The 20,354-nt window shown below is 39.6% G+C and overlaps 1 protein-coding gene across 2 annotated transcripts in view; it reads right to left on the reverse strand.

Annotated features, from left to right (window-relative positions):
* The window catches only part of LOC124168484 (atlastin), an 86,296-nt gene extending 66,351 nt beyond the window's left edge, over window positions 1-19,945 (reverse strand). Inside the window, exon 1 of one of the 2 annotated variants that reach the window (XM_046546772.1) lies at window positions 19,853-19,945. In XM_046546772.1, coding sequence (XP_046402728.1) covers window positions 19,853-19,910 — 58 coding nt within the window. In that variant the 5' untranslated portion in view covers window positions 19,911-19,945. Of the gene's footprint in view, window positions 1-10,208; window positions 10,855-19,852 lie in introns of those variants that run through there. The other variant, XM_046546770.1, reaches the window with a different exon arrangement.
* Window positions 19,946-20,354: the final 409 nt, after the last annotated feature.

Genomic DNA, 20,354 nt, shown 5'->3' on the forward strand with positions numbered 1-20,354 from the left:
GACGAGTAGATCCTAAATCCTAGTCTGAACAAAGTGGTTACACTGCGCGCGTTTTATGATATTCAGTACACATCTGCCGCACTGCGAAGATAGACGAATTTAATGAATAATGTATTTTCTTGTAAGTCCGTTAATGAAGTTATTTTTGCCGAGAAATATCTCTGTTGTGGTAGTCTTTCATATCCCACAAACACCTGTTCTCGAGTTTATCCTTATCCATAGTGAAAAATAACCATATCACTCGAAATTCAACCCACCAATAAATCATCCAAAACTGACGCAAGTCATAAGAAAAAAATTAAACTTATTTGACTCTATTACATGCTCCTGGGTTAAATGTTGCCCAAAAGAACTTTCAAAGGACACAAAAAGCCGAAATGAACAGAGTTCAAGAGCAGTAATTTGCGCACCAAGAGTTCACTGTTTCGCATGCGCTTGGCATAGCGTAAAATAAATCTTCGAAGTGTCATGGACGGGCTACATTTATGAACCTAACGGACTTCAATTATAAGCAATCAAAGTGGAAGGAGAGATAAACTTGTTAATTGCCGAATTTCCCGCAGTTGGAGACTGTTAACAGGTACACTCGATTGCAGCGAAAGAAAATCATGTGAACGTTCACATGCAATTGCTGGGTATGGGGGTGGTGGGACTCCAAAATGTAACTTCGTGATAACTAGAGAGCGACAAATGAAGACAAGTGGTGAATGGGAAATGTAAATTGATAAAGCAGCGTTGTAGACTAGTGGGGTAAGGGGACGTTAATTAGGTTTTATGGGGGCTGACTAATGACGGAAAGTATGTAACGTAAGTGCCGCCGAGTAATTGTAAGTGCGTACCCAACTAATACATCCCTCAGTAGCGGCATGATGAAGTCCTGTCCTACCACACCGAAGATCAGTGGTTCGAATCCCGCCTTTTTAGATTAAGGCATGGATGAACGTGGACGTTTATTGGTATCATGTTACACAACCACGATGTAAAGATCAATATGGAGCTGTTTTCGGTGGTAATAAAATAAATAAGTCCCTAACACTTCACTTACGCTACTAATTTAACCTATCCGCGGAATAGACACCGAATCTTAATAATACTTGTATTTTCTATCCCGTCAATTAATTTAAAAATTTAAAAAATGCTTTTTATTTAGTTGCGTAACTGCTGGACAATGACAGAAATCAACTTTTGGGTCGATTTTTAAGATTTTCACGATAATAAATATACAAAATTAGACTCCTGTCATCAGATAATGTATAATTCTTTAATTTTGCATAAATCTAGGCTCTAGACCACTAGATTACCTAGCAGACTAGCATAAAAATAATTTTGTATGAAGACAATAACGTGTGATTTGAGTCTGGTACACGAGTCTCTTGGGACTTGCCACACATTATACTCGCGTCACCGAAGCGTAAACTTTGCAAGAAATTGATCGCACACACCGCTCCCTCCTTACTAACAGCAATTATTTTCCTCTCGTAATAATCACAACGCCCATTCTCCCAACTCGTCTCAAACCATGCATGACACCATGCTGCTAGTCCAGAATAGTCCATCGAAGGGGAACGCATAATGGAGATACCAGTTAAATGGGTTAAGGTCAGAAATACTTAACAATGGCATTTTCACACACTACATTTAACACAAGATATTCCTTCGTAGGTATGTATTTGCAGATGACGACCAACAGCTCGTGTCATTAAGGGCAAGGCAGGAACGGTGGAGAGAAACCCGGGTTAGGCATTGCATGGTGTCCAGCCAATCAAAGACGAATGTAATAGTTTCTCGGGTTTTCCACCGGTTATTGTCGTCCATGTCTCCCGACGTTTCGATCCGACATAAAATGGGCCAGAAAATGGGTGTGTATATAAGTCGCGGATCGAAACGTCGGGAGACATGGACGACATCAACCGGTGGAAACCCCGAGAAACTTTTCTGCAACTGATACGCCGGGAAAACCTAAGATCATACAAAGCAGAATAATTCACGCATAATTCCAGGTTTTCCAGGGAAATTTTACATAGAATCCCGGCTAATCTTACGACATTACTGCGATAGGTAAAAATTTTTAAACAGCCAAAATTACTTCAATACTTCTAAATTATATTCCATTTATGGGACCGGGTTAGTGTGGTGGCTGGAGTGATGGCTTCCCAACCCGTGGGCTCGGGTTCGAATCCCGGCGATGGCAGAGAATTTCAGTGACTGCCCGATCCCTGCTTGACTGACATGTGGAGGACATTTCAGGCGCAACACTCCGTCCGTCGGATGGGACGTTAAGCCGTGGTCCCTTTGGCGCCTTTCGTTAAGAGCAGGCTAATGCCGACGCCGGGATTTTCTCCACTCTTCCTTACCAACCAATCCCTCATGGCGCAAATGACCTGTCGGTCGCCTTCTCCAAATACCATACAATATCTGTATCATTTTACGTTCCTAATTTACCTTTCCTTTCCCTTAGTAATAGAAATCATGCATTTAATTTACGAATGTCTCACTTGGAACCTCAAGACATTCATCATAATTTAAATGGTTATATCTATAAATATATTTTTTATAAAGTGCAATTTAAAATGTCAATCGATACAATGTAAAACATACATGTACATACATAAAATGGACCAGAAAATGGGTGTGTGTATACGTAACTTTTTTCAGACGTTTCGAGCGTTAAGAGCGTTTCCTTTGTATAAGACCTTAGGCTACGAAAAGATGATCATCATCTCGCCTAACAAGAAAAACTGACAAAATTCATTGTGAAATGAATTTGAAATAAAAGATGTTTACATTCCAGATTAGAGCAAAAATTCATTAATAATTCAGGCATAATTCCAGGGACTAAAAATTCAAGTATAATTCACAATTCCCCCGGTCACCGGACACTCTGCATTGGCAGAAGACACCAAGGGGACCACGGCTTAACGTATTATATAATCCGACGGACGGCTGGTTATACTAGAAGTTCCGTCCCCAAACTCCAGCTGGGGTCGAAAGACATTAAAAACTCTCCGTAAGCTGGGATTTGAACCTGGACCCACGGGAATTCAACACTCAAGCCACCACAAAAACTCAATCCCAACTCATCCGAAACAATAACATTACATTAGACAGGATTATTGTCGCAATAAATATGCTTTCTCATGTTAGGCGAGATGATGATCATCTTTTCGTAGCCTCAGGGGTAATACAAAGGATACGACTCCGTCTTTAAAAAAAAGTTACGTACATACACACGAACTGCATGCTTATAAAATTTTCATTCATGCGACGCGTTGCAAGGCAATATTTCAAGCTCGGCAGTCCATATTCATTCATAATTTTCCAGCCAGCACCGTTTCTTCAAACAACTATATTTAAATGAGAGGGAATTTTTCAACTGAGCGATATTTTTAACGGGAATATTTTTCAACAACACGAGATTTTATCGAAATTGATTTTCAAGTTTTCCGAGGGCTTAACTAAAATTACACCAGCAAAAATACCCAAAATAATATTCTAATAAAAGACATTACCGGTACGGATAAAAAAGTACACTTAATTAAAATAAAATGAACTATTGCCGTTAAGCTCTACAACAAGTTGAAACGAAGATATCGGTAATGAATCTTCTGGGATACTTCAGGAACCTTTTCTCCTGCGTATTAAATGTCGCAGATTTAAAAAAAAAAACTTCAACCGGAGAATTCACCAGAGAGAGATCAGATGACCGGCTTCTCAATGATTCCTCCATCATTACCACACATATGAAACAAAAGATTGGGAATGGGAAATGCGCACACTTCACTTGAATAAAATCCCTCGCAAACAGATAATAGAGGTTATGAAACCGCTCCGATTGTTCATTAGCAAGGAGCATATCATTTCATAAGTGTGTCACTGCCTGATAAAGACTCGATCCTGCGGAGCGATTGGGAGAGAATCACGAGGAGATAATACCACACAGCAGCATGCCCAGACGGCATTCAGGAAACTCATATCGTTTCGCAATGGGTAACACGTTTGACAGCTGTGTCAGGAAAACTTAAAATCACGAATATAACAATAGAGGATCCTCAACTCGGCCTCTAAAATCATTTATTGATTTTTTTTCTTCCTTTGAAAGAATCTACGTTAATTTCATTAAAGGTTTTTGCATGTTTTTTTTTGTTTATTCTATTGAATTGGCTTGATATTTTCTTGGTAAATTCTGTCTTTTATTTGATTTTATATTATGTTTGTGTTTCAATGATCCTGTTGTTATATCAAGGTGACTCGCATATATCTCTTGTAATACCACAGAGCTTGTTCTTTTTCTCTATGTATTGGATGCATGTTCCATAGGCTCTGCCTCGAACAATAAATTTGTTTTCTATTTTCTATTCTATTCTAAATGTGTTTTTACCCACCGCGCATTTAAATGGGTTTACCATAGTCGCCACTCGCGTCGCTCATGGACAAATTGATTCGAGTTTCACGGGGAAATAACGTAAAATTAGGGGTGTTAATCGAAATTTAAAAATCGTACATGATGATGTGATCTATCGAATTCATAATCTTTCAATGATAATTCTCGCAATAAAAACCAATACAGGGCAAAATATTGGGCAGAAACGGATAGCATTGCATTCATCACCGCGCCGCGGGCATTTTTGAAAACCGATTAAAACTGAAATCAGCCTTCTATGGGATGGAATTAGGCCTCCTCCTCGCAGTCCCCTTGCTTAAAGTAATCACATTAATGTCAATTTACACACTACCCAGGAATGATACCGGCCTCCTAAAGTAATCATAGCACAACCCTCTTCCCCTATGTAAATTTATACCAGACTTATCAAGTGAAGCACGATATCTGACTAAGGTATAGTAGGAAGCCCAAGACTCCAGCTACTCGAGCAAACACAACACCATCTCAAACGTGTTTCGCAAGACGAGAGAGAGACAGTATAAAATTACCTCCAGTTCTCAGGAAACAACCGTTTTCGTGGCCTGATTTCTGCACCATGTTCAACACGCTGAGCAGGCGCAAAGCATATGCAGGCATTACGACAATATTTCCCATTCATTAATCCGAATAGAAAAAGAACACCCTTCAAAATTGTTTGTCCTCGCTAACAAAATGCACTTCAATGTGATAATAAGGCTATTAGAAAAAACTCACGGCCAGGAAGTCATTTTACATTAATGCCCTAATTTTCAAACGTTATAGCGCAGGGGAATTTATTCTTGTGTTTAAACATGAATACTAAAGAATGAAGCCATAGGATACATCCCAATTAGACTAAAACTACAATATGTTACCTTTCCGCACTCAAACTAAGAGCCTTATCAAGAATTAGCGAAAACTTTTATTACAATAGTGTATGAGGCTCGATCACTCATCGTCAGAGAAGATAAAATCTTATCAGTGAGACCGAAGAAGCAAGTGTACACATTCAAGGACACTGTTAGCACAGATGTAATTCAAGCACAAAGACACAAACAGCTGAAAGGATGGATTATCAATAAATGCCTCGCACGTACTATTTAGAGACCGAAATAGAAATGCTTGGATACTAACTAAGATTCGTTCCCGCAGAAAAGACAGGCTAGAAAGGGAGGCTACAGCTCCGAGCGAGCCCTAATAGTACCTAAGCGCCAGTAATAGACGCCACAGCTGCATTCTATTCGCGATATCTTGGCTACTGCCTCAACCGCAATCGAAAACAACGAAGAATTACTCGTTTAAAACCAACGCCATATTGTAATTTTCATACTACGGAGAGCAGCATTTTGTCAACATTTACCTGGATACCTGTAGTATTAAAACTTCGTACCTTAAAAATACTCAGGTCAAATTTTAAATTCGTTGTGTATTTGAGATATTAGTCGCGAAAAACTACCGGTCGAGCGAATATGATGCGTTGTTCTATATCAACAAAGCAGCTTAAATGTCTTCCGACAAAAAATTGGTCGGGGAATTCATTGTACAAATGTTAAATATAGATTTTTGGTACTTTCCCATTCGAAAATAAAAATACAATAGTAAAATACTTTTGAAGTAGTCCTGATAACATTTCTATAACATTATGCTTCAGAGATTACTTCGCTTTCGTTAGAATCGTCTTCTTCTAGTATGAAACTAGCCACAACGGGCATAGGCCGGTTATATTTTCTTACGACCTTAGTTTCAATACAAGTGTATTTTGTATTTTATAAGGTATTTAAAATGCATATGGAGCGGTATTTAATATTTCAAATACTCCTCAGCCTGTATTTTTCCATCCCTGACTACGGTGAACCACTTAAGTAAGGATAGCAGGAGAAAAGAGAAATGATTTCACGCAACTATGAATATTTTCCTCGAGTCGCACGCCACCGTAGATAATTAGCGATGGTGGGAACGGCGTTTCGGTGTCAGAAACGATCGTGGATATGGAAAATGGACAAGCTAAGGTACTCGGCCACGTTGGTCACGAAATTTTATTAGGCACGAGATACACCTCACGAGTAAGATTACGGCAGTGTTGCCTAAAATTCCGAATACTATGACGAGCGAGCCTACGACTATTTCAAAAGACACGGAAATATACAGGAACTCTTCTCGGGTTCTACACTAGGTAAATTCAGTCGTGGTGGCCGACGTTTCGAAAAAAGACTTAGCTTCAATTCTCAAAGTCAGTGTGAAATTGGACATTCAGGGAGTAACACGCCTTGAGAAAAGAAGTTCTCCGAAACGTCGGCCAATACGACTGAATTAACCTGGTGTAGAACCAGAGAAGAATTCATGAATATAATTCACCAGGAACAATGGAAATCCCTTATTTGGCATTGAAATAGTCTCCCTTCCTTAACCCACGGAGGTTCAAATGACTTCGCAAGTACGAGATAATTACAATAAGGCGATTAAAGTGACAATGACACAACTTGGTCAATACCCAAAACACAAAAAATTCATTTAACGTCAGTAAGTTACCCCTTGATCCACACGGGACAGATATCCCGACCACAGAAAAATGTCTCGGCTACAAAAGCTAATAAGGTTAAAAAAATTTATTTCGAACCCAAGAAAATCTGTAATCGATGTCCAACGGGAATCAACAGATTTTCTATACTCATTTTGAGAAATAACCACGCCACAAATAGCTAAGTATCTGAAGGAAACTAAAGCTTCCCTCATTAATCCTACACCATCCTGTTTAAGTAATTTACATCTTTTCCCACGAAACTTTTCCAAGAAGTTGTCTTCATTTAACAAAAACCAACAACTTCGGTTGGATCAAAAGCGACGCACCTGATCGATGATTTCACAAACACGATATCTTCTTTGGATTTGATACCATTGGTACCGTGGGAATGATAAAAATACAGTCATATGTCAATTGTTAAACGTCGCAATGAAAAGAAAAATATATCCACTCTGACTACACAAGCACAAAATCCATTGCATTAGCTCATCTGGAACCATATCAAAAAAGAATGTGAAATTCACTTTTAAGGCCAACACTTTTATAAATGGCACACCTGGTGCCTTGTAGAGGCGTGACCAAAGAAAAATAAGAAAATGTTCGAAATTTTACAATTGCAATAAAAACTTTGGTGGACCTCGCTCAGTAGATGCGCGTGCACTATCCATCCACATAGAAAAATCGCGCTCGAGAAAAGCACAGTAGATCCTGCACTAAAATATGCGATTCCCACGAAATAAGGGCAAAATAGCTCACTTGCGCCATAGGGCGACCGACGAGAAAAAAGCCGATACTAAATTGATCGTTACAAAGAAAAGTTTTCGAAAAAGGGAGAAGGAAATATCTAGATTTCAGAATGGCATAAATGGCACTCGGACGAATAGAAATAACCTGTGGAGGGTCTACGAGATAATGGGGTAAATGGCCTGATGTGAGACCGGGGTAAATGACCGCCGCTTGCGAAGAATATAAATGATAACAGACAGCGGAATGAGTAAGCGTGACCTTGAAGATTTTGTTCGAAAAAAGTCAAGATGTAAATCCATGATATTCGATGCACCAACCCAGCGCGAACTTAATGCAAAAATAAGAGACAGGCATGTACCCATAATGACAATGGGATGTCATAGTGCGAGTCCTAGTCTGATGATACAGACGTGCTTTGGTACACCATTCGTAACGTGGTGTACAGATGCCCATTTTTTGTGCCACATTGCCGTCACACGAACGAAATGGAGGGGAAGAAACGAAAGCGCCCGAGTATACCCCCAAGTATTTTTTTCCTGTAGGCGGTATCAACGTTTGAGAGACAATTCCTAAAATTTAGTCATGGTACCACGCAGCAGACCCACTGGGTGTCGTGTACATAGTCATTTCCTCTGTTATATCTTCACGCGAATGCAATGTAAGATAAAAAATTAATGGAACGGACTAGAATAAAAGTTCGCCAGTCTTCCTGCTGCGTACTAAAATTCCTGAGATTTTACATCTAGTGGCACCGATGCATTGCAATAGATTGAACTACAATGTAATTAATTCGAATGTACACGTACTAATATCGAAGAAAGGTAAGCCATTAAAGACAAAAGCGATATGAATGGGCACAGCTGTTAGTGAAGACATTTAGTTGAATTCATAACTTCATTATGACAAGTACAGTGACTATATGACAAGAAATAAGAGCCAAGGGACTGAACCAGAGCATTTTGTGCATACGGTCGAATACTTGTGAGAAATGGAGGGTCAGATGAGGAGAAAAAGAAACGCTCCAGCGCTGACTAGCAAAATAGGTATTTCAATTAGGAAATACGCTTTAGAAGCCGATAGAGGAAGAAAGACAAAGCAAATAAGAGAAACTAATCATAACTCGTTTGAATGACTGTAAAACTTAGGTATACTACGATAAACAAAGATGTATATTTTCAGAAAAGTGATGGCGTTGAACACTGAAAAAGAAAATAATTTAATCCTACAGTCCTCATAAGTGACTCGACATGTTTCAAACATTTCAGGTCCTCATCAGAAATTAAATCAGAACGTAAAGTACCCATAGACAAAGAATACGAAATAAAATATCGAGCTCCGTTGACTGGAATGTGTGGAGAGGCTGCTCAGAGTGGATGCCGGAGATGTTTGAAGCTGAGAGACAAGAGCCTGACAACAAAATAGCCCGAAGGAAGGCAAAAATAACGGCATAAAGAAGAAAAAAGAAGGCTAGGCCACAGATTTTCGGAGGAAATCAATGAATGAATCAGTAATCTAGGCCCAGTTCCCTTGACTTTCAAAACACAAAATTAGAATTCATGGCAGACCGAAGGCGGATCAGCGTGGTGTTATCATATTCTTGCCATCACATGGAGTCGTATCTGAACCGACAGGAGACTGTTAGCGAATACATCAAACGGCTATTGTTTAATGGACTAGACGCTGTCAATTCGCTCAAGTTTACAAGTTCACAAGTATCTATTAAAGCAGCCTATGTTCAAGCCCCCATTGAAGATATATCCTTTCACGTGAATACGGGATACCCAGCACCACCGGTTCTAGTTTTCTGTCAGAACATCAGACAGGTAGAGCGTAACATAAATAACGTGTTAGGAAAACATTCCATCATTTATGCAGGTAAGTCAGAGCACAGAGGACTTTGCTGGCCCCTGATGAAGTGTATGTGGTATTAAAAACACGCTTCGAGAAACTGCGCCAACTTGATATAACTGGTAACTCGACAATAGGAAAAGAGATGTAGTAAAATTTTTGGATGGTGTCCACTGCCGATAGCTTGATGACAAATTCTGTTATCCGAACATTTCAGCATGAATTTCGAGACACATTTCTTCAAGTACCAAGGAATGTACAATGTTATCCACCGGCGGATTTTCGTTAATGCGCGCTAACAATCAATGCAGTTTCAACAAAATCGGGTTGCGACAGTAGCTCCGCTAAAAATCCGATATTTGCTATCACACATTTCTTTACAAGACATAACATGTGTGCCATATAGAAAAAATATAGCCCTTAAAATTTGGTTTCTTTTTTGGCAAGGTTCACGATGAGTCTGTGCTCGTGCAGTGAAACTGAATATCTTGTTCATTCGATTTGTCACTGCGGGGACTGTGGTTATGATAGACAACTGACAGGTCTTTACAGAACGACGATGGTTTGTCAGTGCAAGTGGTATCAAATCGATGGTCAGTTTCATAAATGCGAAGAAAGTTCCGCACTGGAATGACATTTCCTGGTCGTCTGACAACTCGATAGTTCCGCAGCACCCAAGCTCCCCTGACTCACCGCGCGGGGTGTAGAGGACGGGGGTGTCGGGTGCCGGTTCCTCGACGGGGGCCGGCTTTTCGATGATGACTCGTTTCTCGACTGGAGGAGGTGGCGGGGTGGCAGGGGGTGCCGTTTCCTCGACGGGGGCCGGCTTTTCGATGATGACTCGTTTCCTGACTGGAGGAGGTGGCGGGGTGGCAGGGGGAGCCGGCGCCGGAGGCGGAGGCTGAGTCCGCTGGAGTGCGTGGGCCCTCCTGCGGGACGGAGGCGTCGGAGGGCGGGGAGGTGGCGGAGGCTCATCCTCTTCGTCGTCGACCACGACCTCCTCGTCTTCCTCCTCCTCCTCATCATCATCGTCTTCGTCGTCCCAGACGTACTGGACCTTGCTACCACGGCCTTCGTTCATGTCCACCACTTCGGCAGCCGGGTCGGGACGATCGAGTAGCCGCAGCTTCACCGACCCCGACACGACGTAAACTCCGTCTGAACGCGCCGTCGTAGGCGATTTCGGGGGGAACCGAGAAAAAATAAAGACGGGGAGGCCGCCTACGCCCTTCCCGCTTTTAAAACAGCCCCCTTTATTTCCAACGGAGCGGACTTAGTGTTGAGAGCCTGCCCGGGGACGGGAGAGCCTCCAAAGCCGAGGAGAGGTGGTCGCGGTGGAAGCAGAAGAGCAGAGGACGGTGCGGCCAGGTGTGGGGAGTCCGAAGGGGCGGACATTATTTCGGGAGCGGGGTGCCTGCCAACAATTCCCCTCCTCCCCCCTACACCCGTCGCTCCCTGCAACTCCTCTTGGCCACTACGAGAGCCCTAAACCATTTCCCCACCTATCTGCACCCCGAGCCAGATCCAGATCAACCGTAATATTGCGAAGGACGATGCAGGAACGCGTTGAAGTAATTCGTCAATCGGTCTACCCTGGAAGGCGGGCGTCCTTACATGTTGACACGCGCGACAGGATTCGATCGAGGATGAAAACAGCAGAAGGGCTCAATGCAAGCTTTGAAAGAGAAGATTGGAGAGCAGCCAAATACATGAGTTGTTATAATCAACAGATGATGACTGAAAAAAGACAAGGAGGGCAAAAGAATTGGAGGAATTCACAGAGAAAATTAGGGGCTGACTAAGCTTCAGATGATGGCCAGGGTATATTATAGCAATAATTGTACTACGGATGAAAAGGTTATAAAAAGGAAGATATCTGCATGTGTTTCATTAATTTTTGTCACACCAATGTAGATTAAGATGAGGGGGATTAGTGCCCAGAGACTGTCCACTTTCTTCCCATACCTCCAAACAATGAATACGACGAAAGTATGTCACTGTCGTGGAATTCCTAACTTTTTGTGAATCAGCATAGTAAATTCTCAAGCACTAAATACTTAAGGCATTTATTACAATAATACTGCATGTAACTCTGAGGATAGCAGGAAGATGATATCATAGGATCATGTATAAAAACAGGAAACTGATATTTAGAAGATAACTTACTGATAAAATGCATGTTTTATATTTGTATAGTAACAAATAGGCAACTCTTCAAATAGCATTACTATGCAGAACACATTTATCCAGTAAGCCTAGTTCATTATATATCGTAAGGAGATAGACTTGGCAAAAGCTTACAACTGGGGATAAAGCTTATAACATAGAAAATGTAAGACAAAAACCATATAATGTAAGCTATGCATTTAAAGCATCAAGCTAACAAATACATAAAATCTTAAGTGACAGCTGGAATACTGCCCATAATGATAGCCTACTTTCAAACATCGATAAAGCTGTACACAAATGAATAAATTAACTTCCACCTCTCAACTAACATTCCCTTTAATAACTTCACTCAAAAAATGATCATGATGAAATAATGAGTAATTCCTACATCATTCAATTTCACTACCAGCAATTTTATGTAAATGATCAATCACAACATCATGTCTTGGGTGTAATATATTTAAATACTTCTGTGTGACTGGCGTGAAATTCACATAAATTGCCATGGGAAAAAATACTCCCCTACACTCGGAATCAAGTCATTGCTTTTCAGGAAGGAACCTGGATAGTGCAGCAGTCTGCACTGTGGCATCAATCGTAGATATACATTTCAGTCTGGGACAAAATTCTGGAGAGTGAGTAAATGTTCATGCACCAATCATACACCAACTTGATAGGGATAATAGGCTACTGAACGAGAACAAGTCCCCTCAGTCTTGGTATTCACAGAGGCCATGAAGCCATGATTCTCAAGTCGCAATTCATCATAAAAAAAACTAATGCTATCAGCAAGTTACTTTCCTCCACGATCTCTACTGAAGCACATGATAACACCATGACGCACAATTGATAGTACATTTATCCCAAAACTTGCATTTACTATGAGCATATATTTTGGTTCACTTACTTATACACGCACTATGGATAACAAAACTTGGTACCACACCCAAATTATGTCAATACAATGACCCCTTGACGTGCCCAACTTGTCTAAAAAACACATCGGAAAGGCAAAATATCAAAAGCTCTCAAAGGATAGAATTAAATACCACTTCTTTTAATCAATCAATTGTGTACACTGATAAAATTTAAGACAAGGTTAACTTTGAAACTAAGTAACTGTGACACCACTAATTTTTAAAACATAAGAATTTTCCATTGAAATTCAACGTTAAGCAAATAATTGCATCAAAATGTGACGGGCAAAGAATAAGAGCTGACTCATTATGCCAATCCAGCAGAACTGGCTGAGAAACAGGAGGAGCAGCAGATGGAAAGATCAGCATCAATGAGAAAGACATGTGAAAAGAAGATGCAAATGGAAAAACTAAAGGGATAGGAAGTTGAATGCAATGAAAGTACCTAAGAAGTGTGACAATCCAAAAAAGGCAGATGCACAAGGGTTACCAGCACCATTAATCAAGAAACAATGAAATATACAAAGGCCCAAGGATTGATGACAGAAAGTTAAATCCAACAGGAGAATTTGAACAGGGGCTACAAAGATAAATTGAAAGAATAAAATGGAGTGATACTAATAGAAATGAAAAAGTTTTAATAAAAATGAGGAAGAGCCTGCAGTGGGAAATATCTAATAAGAAAAAGAGAATTCATAGTTTTAAAATTCATTTATAACAAGCTATTTGTAAGGATAATTCTCTGCATGTGAGGAAGATCACACAGATTGATGAAAAGAAATGGCATATCATTGGATTTCCTAATGAAATGTCATGGCAAATGATAGGGGAGGACAAAGAACTAGATAATACATCCCTTCGGACAATTTTAGCAAGGTATGATCGTGAATATATTTTAATTACCTTACTTCTGTGTTCTTAATGTGTTTCTCCATAAATGTAAATATCTTTACTGAATATATCCTTTGCAACAAAAGAAATGGAGCGATTTGAAACCCAAAAAGGAAGAACCCATTATTTTTTTTACCAAAAAATAACCCCAGTGAAAGGCAAATCACAAGGCATCCCATCAGTTGCTTATTAAAAGATATCATTGAATGGTAAAATTGGAATATTTAACAATTTGAACCAAAACATTGACATTTTTTAAATTATGTACCAAAACACAGAAAAAGCTAATGGATTATGCAAAAAACAATATTTTTTGGCATTCTTCTACTGCTCTAATTCTAACCTAATAGCCGGCCACCTGGCATTCCTAGGGAAGGATAGTACATAGAGAAGGGGAAACTTAAAACTTGGAATTCATAGTCAAAATGACCTCTCAATGGGACCTCAAAATATGAAAGAACATACGAAGAAATATGATTTTTCCAATGCACCGATAAAAGGACTGCATTTGTGGGCCATTTACCTATTAACCGTGAAGTTGCGAGAAAAGGCAGTATTGGAACTGGAAGTCAACAAATTGGCCTTCACTTCGCACGCAGTACACACAAAGATATGTAAACATGGCAGAGTGAATGGGGATGTTATTGGAAGGTGGGAGAGTAAGCAGAGGGCAGGGAATGGACGGTGGGTGGTTCTGAGTGCACTCGCAGGGTGCGGTAATGAGAAAACGATGCAAAGGATGCATTGGACACAACCGAAACTATCACTACTGAGCTCCATGAGCATGAAATGCCACTATGCACTAATTTATACCGCAATCCATGCATCCTTTGTAGAGAATATACACCAGGCACGATCTATGCAGGGACACATGAGATGAAATCAAAAGTAGCACTATGGGGTTCAGGAGAATGAGATGTACCAATGTATAAACTTTGCCTGCAATCCACCCAACTGTATGGAAACGCATAGCAGAAAGACAAACAGACATACTCTTTTATATATATAGATAGAAAGATAAACAGCACAAGATATGACAGCTAGGTCATAGATAGCTAGGTATAACACATAACTTGAGCTTTAACCCTTAGGCTGCAGGAATGTTGTAAAACGTTCTGTTTATTTGGGATGATCAGGAAGAGTTAAGCTGCAATAGTGATCCGTATAGTGAGGAAAAGTGCACTTGGGCTCTACCCAGGTAGCAAGAAAAATGTTGGGAAACTAAAGAAGTTAGTCGAGCAATGGTCAAACGTTTAAAAAAGCATTTCCGCAATCAGCGTACAAAACATATAAAAACGTTCCCACAGTCTAAGGGTTAATTGATGATGAACATAATATCATGCTTCAAATTACACATTCAGAAGGGCAACATGATAACCAAAGCAACACTTTTTCGGAAATTCAGCAAAAAAATGACTGACAACAAGTTTAGCTTTCCAATTCTGGTGACGACAGTGAAGAACGATAACACTGGGAGGAAGACAAATTTTAAAAAAACTTTATAAGATGTTTTATGAATTTTTAGTGAAGAGCTCAAAAACCTATAACATATCAAGGTTATTCACATCATTGACTTGCAGCAAAACATATATGAAACATCCCCGTGAATTTAGTCTATAATACTATGTCAAACGACATTTGTTTTCAACACGGCGCAGAAACAAATTTCTTTATTGTTTGAATTAAGAAAACAGCTTAAATTAAAAGCATATTATTTTCTCATTAGAACACATAGGTTTTCATAAAAATACGCAACACAATACATTTTCACATAAGTGAAAATCTCTATAAAATCTCTACATAAACCCATCCTACTCAGTCTCAACCAAAATCATTTGATGGCACACTTAGCATTTAGCTATGAAGTGCTTTCTACCTTGAACAATTGTTTTCGCCTCGTGTAGTAAACACACATACATAGTCCCACTTCCATGTTTCTTTCAGGATTTACCTAAAGCTCAAAATACCTTGAAGACAATGTGGCTAATAAAATCTGTCATTTACTCATATACAGACAGCAACGCACAGGTAATATTGAGATGGCTGAAAATGGAAATGCACCCCTACTAAGCTCAAAGAGTGTAAGACTTGAGACCAGTAAACAGCATGTGAAAATGTTAACGTGGCCGGAGACATTCTATAGTTCAGTAGCTTGGGCAATCAGAAACAGTAATAAAAAAGTAGGCCTTAAAGAACTGTTGGTGGAGAAGGATGCTAAAGATGAGTAGTACGGATGAGGTAAGAAATGCGGAGGAATATAGAAGAATATGAAAAGAAAGGATAATGTGGATCACTGCAGGCATAGATAGCAGGGTCATTCCCTGTCAACTCAACCAGGGTCCCACACCCATCATCTTGGATTTTGATTTTTCCCTGCTGCTAATTTCAACCTTAGTTAAGAAAAATCCAAAACATTAAAGACCAATTGCGAGTATTTTCCAAGATATGAGTACATATTTGAATTCAATGAGGCACGCAGAAAAATTCTGCTCACCATTCAAATTATCCAAAACTACCATATTTGTGCCCCTGTAAAACCTAAACCAAATTATCAAAGCTGGTAAAAATTTTAGAGGCTATACACATGCAGCTATGGTTTTCAAAAATGTTATCAAAAAGATTATCACTTGAAAACTTTTTTTCTTTAAATGTTCAAAAATTGTTTTTTTTTTTGACAAATTTTCACAAAAAATGACTTTTTCAGGCGCATGTAAATATCTCATATACTACATGAAAGCTATAACAATCTCAGTAAACATTGTAAAGACCATCAACTTTAAAAGAGAGTGATATTTGGGTCAATGTTGAATGTATCTGTAATAAATCGACTAAAAATAAACATTCTGCTAATGCTTTTTGATGCAAAATGCCCAGTTACAATGGAAACATGAATGAAGGAAAAACTGATGGAAAAGTCTCCAGAGTAAGACTACAGGACAACTACCTCGGACAGATCAAGAATGGTATAGGGAAGAAGAGCCACAAGGAGGTAGAAAACTAGCATGGGATAGGGAGAAGTGGAAGGCTACAGTAGGTACACCAATCTTAGGACTGCATACAATACGTAAAACACTGTGTAGACTTATCTGCGGCGATGTGTACTTTTTAGGGCAGTAATTCTAATACTACTAATTGTCAGATTAGAAATCTAAAGTAAGACCTCCACGATGCGACATAAGATTACTCCCCCCTCTGTCCTCAGGAGTGTCTTCTGGACATGTCTTCCAAGGATTTCAATAAACTTCTTTATGATACACCACAGCAACTAACAATAAGAGCTGTAGAAATGGCTGATGATTTAAACACAAATGAAAAATTTCCCTACATTACCAGCTGTAATCCAGATAGACTAACAGTCATCAGGGAGATTATGAAGATAAAATGACATAATACTGGTAATTTGACAGACATATGTGAATAGTGTGGGAATCACTATGGGCCATAAAGGAAGTAATCAAAACTACATTCACCATGCCAATTTTATGAGAGGTAATACTGCTGAACCTGATATATTTGGCCGGAGGATTTCGTGAATATGGTTTTAATTCCACTACCGAAAAAGAAGAAAGCTATGGAATGCGGAGATTATAGGATTATCGGCCTAATATCGCATGCAGCGAAAGTGGTACTGAGGATATTGAACAGACAAATGGAGGCGAGGGCAAACGAGTATTTGGGTGAAGATTAGTTTGGTTTAAGAAAAGGGAAATCAACTCGGGATGCAATTGCAATAATGAGGTAACTTATGGAGAGGAACCTAGAATATGACCAGGACGTATATGCCTGTTTTGTGGATTTAAAAAAAGAGTTTGATAGGGTGAACTGGGTACAGTTAATGGATATCCTCAAGAGAAATGGTGTAGATTGGAGGGATAGACGACTGATTCGTAATCTGTACACGGCCCAGACTGCACAAGTGAGGGTAGCGGACGGAGAATCTGGGTGGGCAAGCATTAGCCGAGGTTTGAGGCTGTCCTCTATCGCCGCTGCTTTTTAACGCATATGCTGAGGAGATGGTAAGAGAAGCGTGGGACGAGTTGGAAGCTGGAATGAAAGTGGGAGGAAAGATGTTTAAACCCGTAAGGTTCGCCGATGATCAAGCGCTGATTAGCCAGTCAGCGAGGGGACTGCAGGCTCTTGTGGATGCGTTGGATGAGCGGTGCAAGGAGTATGGGATGAGGATTAATCACAAGAAGACTAAGGTAATGCGGTTTTTTAAGCATCACAAGCGAGGAACGTGAGACTCAAGATAAAAGTAGGTGGGGAAAACTTGAGCAGGTAGAGCAATTCAACTATTTGGGCAGCACATTAGAGGAAAATGGACACTGTAGCAAGGACATCAGGCAGTGAATTGCACTAGAAAAGGAGGCTTACATGAACAGGAAGGAGCTTCTGAGACGATCGTTACGTAAGAGTTTAAAGAAAAGGTTAGTGAAGAGTTTAATCTGGACTATAGCTCTCTGAAAGAAGTCAGTATCAATGGTGCGAAGCCTAGACCATTAGAGGTCATTTAAAACAAGAACATGATGGAATAGCAAATTTTTGTGTGTGAGACATCTCTTAGTCTTCTCAGCAACTTTTCGAATGATATTTCTCCAAACATCCCATGCCACGATGTTGAAATGACATACCTTTATCTGGACTCTAACCCCGTCGGAAATGGCTTAATATATTTCAATATATCGATCAACACCTGATTTTGCTCACAGAGGAAATTTTGAGGCTACAGAGTCAGCTGCCAAAACTTCATCATGAACCCAAGTCCAGACTCAGAATTCCAAGAAAGACATTCCACAAAATTCACATCGAAAGTATTAACTTTGAATTTATTTCAAGCATTTCAATTTCTTTTCATTGAGAAAGGTTGACAGCCTTAAATATCCCTAAAATGTACTGAATAGAGGTAGATGGGTAGAAGGATAGATGCAGAGATTTTCTTTGCTTTATGAATAGCTCCATTACTTTGCTTTTTACCATGGTAAAAACAACAATGTTTACAAATAGAAGCAAGTTAAAAGAACAAAAATACATATGAGAAACAACAATGGGTATAGATGCAAAAAATGAGTATCACAACTTTGAGGTTATGACAGTAACTTAACACGCATGGAAACATAATAACTTCATTGCTGAGAAAAATGAAAAGTTCAGAAGCAATAGTAATACGATAAAAACCAAAGGTCCTTTACTCGATATTTTTCCAAGTAACAATTGAAAAATTAGGATTAAAAGAATTTTCCGTCCCGAATTCGTGATACAGAGATTCTCAGCCACCCTAAACGTGAAAAAACGAACACAATTCAAATATGTTGTCACACATTGCTGTCCTAAGGAAACGAGGTGGATCAATGAACAGCCACCGTGTAGTTACTGAACCAACCAACGTCAAAAACTGTTTGCAAAAAACGACAAAGAAACGGGGGTTATTCATGGTCTTTCCCTAAAACTAATCCATGTTAACTTACTCGAACAGCAAGCACGTAATTACATTCGACGCGATATGTTACATGTTTGAAGTAATGAATGAGAATTCTCGAGAATTCACGAATTGACACGCAAAGAACTAACCGAAGTAATGAATAGCAAAGGGACATTATTGCCTTCTGCCATGAATCATACCATCATACCACATATGTTAATCATACCACACTAAAGTTGGACAGAACAATCAAGGCTAACGTCTTCAAACAATTGACGCTCAACTGCGAAGTAGAATGACGACAATATGCTGTTGCCCTCTAACCCGCTGGCTGCCCCCAAAAAGGTTGGGTGTAAACTAGGAGCCCCCTTGAAACGAAACCATTTATCTTTACTTATCAAATAAAAATAATCTCCTCAAAAACTATACGTGACATACCTTCACCAAAAAATATTAGCAGTTGTAAAATATTACCAAAGCGAAAACTGCAACAAGATGTCATTGGTACATGATAGTCATTTCTTTATATTTTGGTGAAGAAGGACATAACATTTAATGCAATCTATAATTGCACGGAGGAACAGCTACCTTCATTTTAAATTTACTGTTCAAAATAAAACACAACAGCTCTCATTTGCGGTTTTGACATACATCAACAGTAGACGAAATACAAAGAGAAATGTTAACGGACATCTCTTCTTTCCTAAACAATGTAAACTTTTATCCAACATCGTAAAATGGCATTTCAATCAATTGCAAGCGTGTCGCCAAATGTAAACACAAAATTCAAAACATGGTCCGTTACACATGAGTATGCAGATCGTGCAACAAAGAGCAAGTTTTAAAATACCTCAGATGCAGGCCTAAATCGCAAGAATATATTATGATGGCATGTTTATAAAGAAACAGTTAAACTTAAAAAAGGTGACAACTTCACTTACCATCGCCAAGGTTTAATTCTTGGACAGCACTGTGTTTACGATTCCTCAGGTCTGCCATGATCAACTATGACTGACGTCATTTCCGTTATTTCCCTCGTCGACGGAGAATTCCATTAAGTGTTATTGCGCTATCGTGCCTTGCCAATATTATGACTTTAAATTAGTCAGAGCTACAGATAAACGTCTCCAAATCACAAGATATATTATTGAAACGGATTTTATTAAGCTCAAAATTCGTTATATCTAACTTCGATAGATTTTATTTTCCTGGCACCTGAGGAGTTATTTTCTACAGCGGAAGTACTCCAGCGCTGGAAGGCTGGAGGGTGCATGTGAGGAGTGGAGGGGAGGGTTAAGATTGGTAAAGACTGGTAAAGACGGTAAAGACTGGTAAAGACGAGAGGAGTGGTGACGGTGAGACTGGGTGAGGCGGAGGCGGGCGGAGGAGATCGCAGGTCATCGCACAAGCATGTTGCTTCATATATTCCACTGCCTAAATGAG

This window comes from Ischnura elegans, chromosome 11 (assembly GCF_921293095.1).
Source record: "Ischnura elegans chromosome 11, ioIscEleg1.1, whole genome shotgun sequence".
NCBI lineage: Eukaryota > Metazoa > Arthropoda > Insecta > Odonata > Coenagrionidae > Ischnura > Ischnura elegans.